This window comes from Pholcus phalangioides, unplaced genomic scaffold, assembly GCF_987345545.1.
Source record: "Pholcus phalangioides strain wild (caught in Gottingen) unplaced genomic scaffold, Ppha-v1.0 ptg000027l_1, whole genome shotgun sequence".
Taxonomy (NCBI): Eukaryota; Metazoa; Arthropoda; class Arachnida; order Araneae; family Pholcidae; genus Pholcus; species Pholcus phalangioides.
Genome location: NW_028301617.1, coordinates 4,017,911 through 4,027,894, shown reverse-complemented (window position 1 = coordinate 4,027,894; position 9,984 = coordinate 4,017,911). Strand labels below are relative to the sequence as shown.

At 42.0% G+C, this 9,984-nt stretch overlaps 1 protein-coding gene across 1 annotated transcript; it reads right to left on the bottom strand.

Annotated features, from left to right (window-relative positions):
- Positions 1–300: 300 nt before the first annotated feature.
- LOC149068097 (uncharacterized) lies at positions 301–8,865 on the bottom strand. Its single transcript, XM_089251900.1, has 2 exons — positions 5,686–8,865; positions 301–375 (listed from the first exon to the last, which is right to left on the bottom strand). Exons 1-2 carry the CDS (start codon positions 8,863–8,865, stop codon positions 301–303), a joined length of 3,255 nt encoding a protein of 1,084 aa, XP_089108026.1.
- Between the last annotated feature and the right edge of the window lie 1,119 nt (positions 8,866–9,984).

Genomic DNA, 9,984 nt, shown 5'->3' with positions numbered 1-9,984 from the left:
TTTCTTCCGAAATTTTATTTAAAAAAAAAAATTTTTTTGCATTAATAAAAATGTTTTTTCGTCTGGGGGGGGGGCGTACGATCTCCCTACGCCCCCCTCCCGCGTACGTTTCTGATCCCACCAATATGCGCTAGGAGGTAGGGGGCAGTGATGACGAAAGTTGGTTGGCTGACAGGGGGGGGGGGGTGTTAGAGTTTTGCTGAATTTTGCTGAGAAGGGGTGGGGGGGGGGTCAAAAATGGCTAAACATTTGCTTAAGTAATACTTGAACGGCCCCTTAGTTGGGGTTATGTTTTTCACGTTACCTTGTCAGCTGCAAACTCTCTCGGCTACAAGTTACTGCAACAAGCTGTTCTGAGCGCTTGATGTTCTTGTTCTATATTACAGGTAATTTAGTATTTACATAATAATATGTAATTGATAATAAACTGAAGAGCCAAAAAAACTGGTACAGGCATGCGTATGCAAATAAAGAGATATGGAACCAATCAGTGTACGGCGCTGCGGTCGGCAACGCCTATATAACACAACAAGTGTCTGGCATAGTTGTTAGATCGGTTACTGCTGCTACAATGGCAGGTTATCGAGATTTAAGTGAGTTTGAACGTGGTGTTATAGTCGGCGCACGAGAGATGGGACGTAGCATCTCCGAGGTAGCGATGAAATTTGGATTTTCACGTACTACCATTTCACGAGTGTACCCTGAATATCGGGAATCCGGTAAAAAAATTAAATCTACGACATCGCTGCGGCCGGAAAAAGATCATGCAAGAACGGGACGACTGACGACAATCATTAAACGTGACAGACGTGCAACCCTTCCGCAAATTGCTGCAGATTTCAATGCTGGGCCATCAACAAGTGCGAACCATTCAACAAAACATCATCGATATGGGCTTTCGGAGCCGAAGGCCCACTCGTGTACCCTTGATGACTGCACGACACAAAGCTTTACGCCTCGCCTGGGCCCGACAACACCGACATTGGACTGTTGAGGACTGCGTTTCCTGGTCTGCCGAGTCTCGGTTCCAATTGCTTCGATCTGATGGACGTGCACGGGTATGGAGACAACCTCGTGAATCCATGGACCCTACATGTCAACAGGGGACTGTTCAAGCTGGTGTGATGGTATGGGGCGTGTGCAGTTGGCGTGATATGGGACCCCTAATACGTCTAGATACGACTCTGACAGGTGACAGGTACGTAAGCATCCTGTCTGATCACCTGCACCCATTCATGTCCATTCCGACGGACTTGGACAATTTCAGCAGGACAATGCGACACCCCGCACGTCCAGAATTGCTACAAAGTGGCTCCAGGAACACTCTTCTGACTTTAGACACTTTCGTTGGCCATCTAACTCCCCAGACATGAACATTATTGAACATATCTGGGATGCCTTGCAACGTGCTGTTCAGAAGAGATCTTCACCCCCTTTTACTCCTACGGATTTATGGACAGCCCTGCAGGATTCATGGTGTCAATTAGTGGACTGGACCGGATGCCAGGAGAGTTCTTCCAGCATGGGCCAACTGCAAGGTAAACCGCTTATATCCTGCGAGGGATATGGCGGGGGCCATGTTTGGTGTTATGGTCGGCTAAAGTTGGTTTTCTGTGTTTCCCAACTTCGAGGTGCAAATGTAAACCGATTTCTCACTTAAGAAGTTTCGCCACAGACAACAACAGACCTTCGACAGTACAGTCATATTCAATCATCACACTTCACTCATGCATAGTTAGAAAATCTGATTGCAGATGGCAGCAATACACATAACAAGCATTACACAGAAGCAAACTTCATTGTTAGCGAGCGTTCATTAGCGAACGTTCTGTCCAACATGTACCAAATCGTTAGAAAATTCCGCAAAGGAATATGAACAAGGTGCATGTGTGGTTTAGTAGTTCGTTCCCGTGTTCTATGAGTGATGTGACCGAAACAACGTATGATTGAGCGAAACACCGAGTGAGCGAACCAGCTATCCCGGTAGAGTGAGTGAGAGAACTCGGTCTCGGGTCACTCATTCAACAATACACGGGGCGATAAATTTCTGTGGGTTATTTTTCCTGTCGGTGAGAATTCACCGGCTATCACCAGCACCTCCTAGAGATGTAAGGGTTGCTAAGTTCATCTGTAACGTCATTAATACTACGTAGCAAGTCTGTCACATTTTGAACCATCCTATTTAGTTTCTTCTTATTTTGGAGGTAGAATCTTCCTGGTTGGCTCACAAATACCGCGTGGTGATTAGACATGGGGGCATAGAAATCGCCAATTCTGAGTCCAGTCGTTTCTTTTCCGCACAACGATGACACTGGCACGGGCAGAGAATTCGCCCCCCCCCCCCGAATATAGAAGTCTTCCATCTCTAGGAGGTGCTGCTATCACTCAATCTATTCAGTACGGTATCCAAGAGTCAAAACTTAAGCCTCCTCCTGGAAACAGCAGTGTAGTTAGAATAGCTAAATAGGGAAAACAATGATCCGAATTCACAAACAAATTTTTTTCAACGTACACATAAAAAAAAGAGATATTTTTCATGTTTTCCCGGAAAAAGGGGGGAAAAAAATATGCAAATAATTACTTCTTTTCCGGGGAATTAAAAAGTGTCGTGGGTTAACTTTTTTTGGGGTTTGGTGCCAAATTTACTTTATTTTTGCAGTCGCCATCATTGCTAATGGTTTCTCCAATGTATGAGCAAAATGCAGTAGCAGAAATATTCTCGCAAAATTTTTATTAACTTTTTTGAAACAGAAACTAGAGAAAAAAAGGGCTTTTTTTTTTTTTTTAAGCAATTTTTTTTTTAAATATTTTTCGGGAGAAAATTTTTTTTTTTTTTTCATTTTCTAGTTTTTTTCCTTTTTTAACAATTTTTCTTACTGCAAATGAAAAAAAGGAAGAAATTTCTTGGAAAATTTAAGTGCATCAGAATTTTTCTGTTATTTTTATTTTAATTTTCCATGAATTTAAGAGCCGTTGTTTTTTCAAATTCGGAGCCTCTTATTGCATTGAAGTATTGATTTTTTTTTTTTGTTGTTGAAATATATGAAGATGTTTGTTTGACCACATGTAAAAAAACACGCGCTGTAAAAAATAATTACTTGATTAATGATATACACTGGTTAAATAAATTAAGAGAATTTGCATATTTTATCGAATTTCATGAAAAGAACTGAACTGAATGTAAAACCACTGCTTCTAGACAAAAATGCAAATCTTGTACGTCAAATACGTAAGCGTACGCGTGTGTGTAGGCGGAGCCAGTAGAGAAACAGGCTTCATAAGCGCGCGTAAGTTAAGACGCATTTCGTTCTCTAGCACACATTTCTTGGTGTTATTTTGCAGCAATCGGTTAATTTCAAATTGTAACAGTAAAAAGGTGTAACCACCAATGTGTAGATGATGGAATGAGGTGGCGAATTGTGGGGAGGCTAGAAGCAGGCCGATCTCAAGTCCAGATTTGTAGAGAGTTCAATTTAACGCCCAGCGTCGTGTGTAACTTATGGAAACAGTTCCAGGATACCGGATCCATCGAGAGAAAGCCTGGGCAAGGTGGTCCAAGAGCCACGACGGCCAGAGAAGATCGCCACTTGTCGATTATAGCGAGGCGTAACAGGAGTGCTACAGCTTCTCAGCTCTCTCGTGACTTGTATGCAGCCACAGGAACCCGTGTATCAAGGGTGACTGTTTCCAAAAGACTTCATGAGAGAGGGTTGTTTGCAAGAAGAACCTGCTGTTTGCGTCCCGCTCACTTCTACGGACAGGAGAATCCGTTTATCATGGTGCAGAGAGCATAGAGATTGGAGTATGGATCAATGTGGGCGACCGTTCTCTTCACTGATGAGTCCCGGTCACAGAGTAATAATACTATAGAGTGCGCGCGAGGGGTTACAATGTGAAGCAAAGATCCGGAGTCACGTGACTCAAGTCGAAAGGCTGGTCAGGGAATCTCGCTGGCAATGCTTTCCTTATGGCTATTCGTATGACGATCTCCAAGTGCTGTCTTATTTTTCATTAGAATGGTCACCACGTGTGCAGCTTTCGGATGTTCGGAACGGTTTAGGAAAGGAGGAACATTATCCTTTCACAAAGGAGTACTTTTTTGCTTATTTCCCTTCTTATAAATTAAAAATTGGAATATTAAATTGACGATGCAATGGATTTCTGACGTAATCTCAGTTTTTAACGACTCCATTTTGGATTTAATTCAATTAAAGTTCCAAGTTTTGGTAAAATTCAAATGTCATGAGCCATTATTAAATGTTTTAATAGAATTTTTGGTAATAAATGATTGAAATTGTGAGTTTTATGAAGTTTTAATTGAAATATACGTCTCCGCAAGATTTGGCGAGCTGGTGAGTTCATTCGAGTTTTGCTCAACTTGGAAGAAAATATGCTTTTCAGAAGGATAAATTTATGAAAAATATTCTATTTAAATAGAATGTGAGGAAAACTTCCCCCCCCCCCTCTAGACAATTGCAGTTTTGCATAAAAATGCATAACAACCTCTAAAAATAATAGTATTTTTACCCCTCTTCGTAACGGTTATGTTTGCATATGCTGATAAATACAGCAAAAGCTAACATGAACTAAGCCGATGAAAAAAAATCTCTCTCTATCTTCGCATTTATTATTAACTAGCTGATACCCGGCGACGTTGCCCGCCCCGTAAAAAATTTATATATATGTATAGCTTATTAATTATTTCTTTTAATCAAAAAAATTCTGCATCAAGTAAGAAAAAATTACTTTTATTTTTAAATATTTTAATTAAAGACTTCAAGCAATCGCTTGTGGATACACAATATTTTTTGTTTGTCCATCTGGTGTGAAGATGTACAAATTTTTGGGATTACCAACACGCGAACAGGCGACGTAAAGCTGTCCGTGTGAAAAACAGGGCTCAAGTAGGTTGATACCTGCCACTGCTAACGACTGGCCTTGCGCTTTGTTGATTGTCATGGCAAAAGCTAAACGAACCGGGAACTGCAATCGCTTGAAAGTGAATGGAATTTCTTCAGTGACAATTGGGATACGTGGAATGAAGACGTCTTCTCCTTTGGCACATCCAGTTAAAATTGTTGCTTCGATGATGTAATTGAGCAATTTCTTCACGCAGAGTCTGGTACCATTGCAGAGTCTCGGTGTCTCCAAATTTCTTAAAAGCATTATAGGTGCTCCGACTTTGAGGGTCAAGTTGTGTGGTGGCACACCCGGAATATCCAAAGAGTTCAGAAATTCTGCAGGATACAGAACTGTCTGCGTTGTGTCTGTGACAGTGTCAACCGATTTATAAGATTTGGAGTCTCCTGGAATAATTTTTAGGATTTTTTCGTTGATTTTGTTCACACTGTCATTTTTCGGTGCCAGAATCGCTCTCTCACAAAGCCACTCATGGTTTCGGTGATTTTGTTCAATATTTGGGAAAACTTTGTCTGCAAGTTCTTGAACTGAATTTAACAACTGGCAAAATCCATTTGGGAACGTAATCAGTCCGGTGCTTGGGTCTACGGGAATTCTTCCATTGCCAAGTTTGATCAACTGATGTGAAAATGATTGCAGTGCTGAGTCATTTTGCAGTTGAACTCGCATGTTGGTGGATAATGATAATTTTTTAACTTCGTGCCAGAGTGTTGATGATTTGAGGCAAGCATTAAATTCATCAGCTGGCGTTGAACGCGGAACTACAGGCAGAGTCTGACGAAAATCTCCAGCCAACAAAACAACCACTTTTCCCATGAGCCGCTGATTTCCTCGCAGATCTTTAAGTGACATGTTGACAGATTGCAGGGCCCGTTTGTGAGACATTGTACACTCATCCCAAACTATGAGGCTGCACTCTTGCAACACTTTTGCTGGGCCTGTTCCCTTGGAAATGTTGCAAACTGGAGATTCGTTATGGTTCAAGTCCAGTGGTAATTTGAAGGCGGTATGTGCCGTCCGACCTCCATTTAGTAGTGTTGCGGCTATGCCAGAAGAGGCCACTGCTACTGCAATTTTCTTTTGTTGTCTCACCTTTGCCAAAAGTAAATTGATAAGGAACGTTTTGCCAGTGCCACCGGGAGCATCGAGGAAATAGATGCCGCCATTTCCATCGTTAATCGTTTGCTGAATTTGATTGTAGGCTTGTCTTTGGTCGAAAGTTAAAAGTGGTTCTTTCGCTGCAATATATGACTGTAATTCATTAACATCGTAATTTCTCTCCCGCATAATTTCATGAGTGAGATTGTTGGTGTTAGTTCGTTGCGGTGAAAGAAGCAAAGAGCACTGTCTGAGGTCTTTTCCAGCCATTGACAAACAAAGGTCTTCTAAATGGATGAGAGCTTGATTGTACATGTCTGGTGAAAATTCAATTTCTAAATTTGGATTTTCCCGTCTGATTCTCATAAGAATGTCTTCACTGAGATCATCTTTGTATTTTTCCCACAATTGAAGTGGATTTGACACAGATTGGGTAGATAAAAGAATGCCAAAAAGATGTCTTAGACGAATGGCAGATTGAGTGATTTTAGCTTCAGTCATTGCCAAATCCCAGTGGTCATCGTTTTTCAGCAATCCTCGCTTTTGGCATGCTTCTTGCATGGTTGCACAAACTTGACCATTAAATGTTTTCAAATCATCGAATGTTGTTGGTCCTTTGATGATGTGAAGCAACATACGCAGAAAGAAGCATTCGCCACTTGACGGATGAACAATATAAATGCGGCCAAGTGTTTCTGATGATTTAACCCCAGGATGTCCTGCAACATCAGTTCCTTGTTTGCGTCGCTGCCATTTTTTGCTTGATGTATTCCATGTGTAGAACCGGGGAAGATCACAGTAGAAAAGTGTTCTGGCAAATACGTCGGTCTTACATAATTCAAAGAATTCGGTCAGTGTTGTCTTTGGTGGCTGTTGCAAGTTGTTTGCTTGGAGGTTTTCTGGATTGTAATACACCCTCTGGCCATTTTCAAGGTGAACACTCAGATGTTGAACCGATGGGTAGCGTTCGTGAATTTGGAAGCTGAGGATTCGCCAAATTGCTTCGTTGCTGCAAATGTATCTTCCCAATTGAAATGTTGAAATCTCATCGTTCGTTTGTTGGCCCAATCCAAAAATTGCTTGGTCACTTCCTTTGTTAACATACTTGCAAATATACTTGATGGCTTTTACAGACTGGCAAGACTCTACATTAATGTGCGCCTGGAACATTTTTGACAATATTGGGGAATATGGAACTACCCACCTATTGTCAACGTTAACGTCTACATGGCGTATTTTCAATGTTGTGGTGAATCCGCCATCTTCGGGCTTTCGTCTCCTGTACAGAGGATAGCCATCTTGGCCAGTCTGTGTTTCTTGTAGCATTGTGCGTGGATATTTCTTGGAGCATTGACCATTCATCATGCAAGGAGCGTTCGTGTTTAGCGCTCCACAGGGTCCGTGAATCATATTTTTGGTGATGATCTGAAACAACAATGGATCTTGATCTGGATTAGGCAATTCGGCAGAGATGACGTTGTCGATATCAGTTGGCCGAATTTTTTCTCGCAGCCAGATGAGGATGTGGGCATGTGGGAGACCTCTTTTTTGCCATTCGATTGAATACATCCAGCATCTCGTTTCTCCGAAAATATGGCACTTCTTCACGACGTTCATCAGTTTTGTTAATTTTCTCTTGAACACTCTGGCAATCAGGTCATGTCGATCTGTAGCTTTCTGAGCAGGCAGAAGAGCCTCTTGTATTTCAGACCAAAGTGGATTGCATGTGAAGGTGATGAACAGGTCAGGGCGACCATAACTCCTGACGTAAGTCATTGCATCCTGGGTGTACTCATGCATGTGTCTTGGACCGCCAGTAAAGGTTGCTGGCAAAATCACCATTCTCCCCAATTCATTTGGATTCGCGTCATTGGCCATAGCATCTCTAAGATGAATGTAGTCATCTACTCTCAGTTTCTCTTGGTTTGTTCGGATGTAGAGTAGCCGTTCACTTTCGATTTTGGCGTACATATCTACTACAAACTGATGGAGGAGCTGCCGGGATTTTAATAAATGATTTTCATCTCCTACCCTTCTCATCAATCTGAATGCATAAAAGTCCATGGCAGATACCTTCTTTCCCGGTAGCGTGTCGCCTGTAGTTGGATTGATCTGAGTAATTCCAAAGTTATAACCGTCATTGCCTTGCCAAAAGATGATCGGGTATTGGAGAGCATCGTACGATCTATGAGTCTCCGTTACTCTCTGTAGCCTGTTATTTCTTTTCTGTAGAACAATATCGCGGCTTTCAAATTCATTCCCCACAATAACAATCGCCACCTCATCAATTGTTGGTGCATTGAATGTCCGTGGATGGGCGCCTACTGGAGTCTTATCTGCTCTGATAATTATTTGGTAATCATCTCTTGGCATACGCTCCAGAGCAGTCTTGAACAAATTCACGTAGGAATTGTGTTCGTGGAGGAATTGTTGTAGCGCCCGGACGATATGCTGTTTGGTGGTTGGAATATTGGAGCATCGTTGTCGAGCTTCTGCATGTTGGTCTCCCATGAAGAAAATCTGCAAAAATTTCGGCTCTTCATTCGTTCCTGGGAGCAGTGACCCTGAAAGATGGTAAATTTGTCCCTGCACTTTGAATGTAGGCATGAATCCAGGCTCGCCAATTTCTTTTGTTGCTCCGAAAGAGGTCATTTGGAAGCAGGAGTTGTACTTTCTGATGTTTTGCAGAAAGTGCTTGGAATCTGGTGTGGTTCCAGCCATCAAAGTGCGAAGTGGTTCAGGTGGTTGATTGATTAATGGCAGCTTGACTTTTCCATTTGAGCAGCACATCCCAGGCGCCTCACCATCCCATTTATAAGCTTGGCAATGGACACAGACCTTCTCCATTTGGCCAATCAAGACTGCTGGATGTTCGTGATAATCAAGTTCAGCATTGTATGCAAATGCAGCTTTTTCCAGATCTTGAAAAGCATGCTCTCTATAAGTGAAGGCCCTATTTCGATTAGCAGATAGACGCTTTTCAGTGTGTTCTGGAGTCTCACTTGTCCTGGAAATGGAGGCTCTAGTTCGATTAGCAGATAGACGCTTTTCAGTGTGTTCTGGAGTCTCACTTGTCCTGGAAATGGAGGCCCTAGTTCGATTAGCAGAGAGGCGTTCTTCAGTTTGTTCTGGAGTCTCATTTGTTCTGGAAGTGGAGGCCCTAGTTCGATTAGCAGAGAGGCGTTCTTCAGTTTGTTCTGGAGTCTCATTTGTTCTGGAAGTGGAGGCCCTAGTTCGATTAGCGGATAGGCGTTCTTCAGTTTGTTCTTTAGTTTCACTTGTCCTGGAAGTGGAAGCCCTAGATCGATTAGCGGATAGGCGTTCTTCAGTTTGTTCTTTAGTCTCACTTGTCCTGGAAGTGGAGGCCCTAGTTCGATTAGCAGAGAGGCGTTCTTCAGTTTGTTCTGGAGTCTCATTTGTCCTGGAAGTGGAGGACCTAGTTCGATTAGCATATTGTCTTTGTTTAGTCCGCTCTGAAGACTCATTTTTCCTTGCCAATCGCGACCGTTTCGCTTCAGTCGAAATTTTTCCGATTGCTGCTCGCTTTTTAGGAGGCATCTTACACAGTGGAAGAATATTGTGATCAGAATGAGCGAGCGTCTGTGATGGTCAGAGTTGTTTCCTTCACTTCAGTATTTTTATTCTCAGTTTTGTCGTCGTAGTTGTTGTTCTCTGTTGTTGGTGACGTCATGTGTCCAGCTTGCGGCGAATATTATTCGAACGCATTTTCAGTATTTCTTAAATTGAAACTATACCTATACAATGGGCGGTGGTTGAGAAACATAGCTGAAACCCGGCGACGATGCCCGCCCCGTAAAAAATTTATATACGTATAGCTTATATATTATTTATATACGTATAGCTTATATATTATTTATATACGTATTTCTTAATCAAAAAAATTTCTGCATCAAGTAAGAAAAAATTACTTTTATTTTTAAATATTTTAATTAAAATCTTCAGGCA

Bases quoted from the DNA above. Each gene is read 5' to 3' on its own strand.
- LOC149068097 (XM_089251900.1), bottom strand. From the start codon at position 8,865: ATGGAGAAGGTCTGTGTCCATTGCCAAGCTTATAAATGGGATGGTGAG. The intron at 376-5,685 runs GTAGTTCCGCGT...CCTGTAATATAG, and splicing joins ATTTTCGTCAGACTCTGCCT to AACAAGAACATCAAGCGCTC.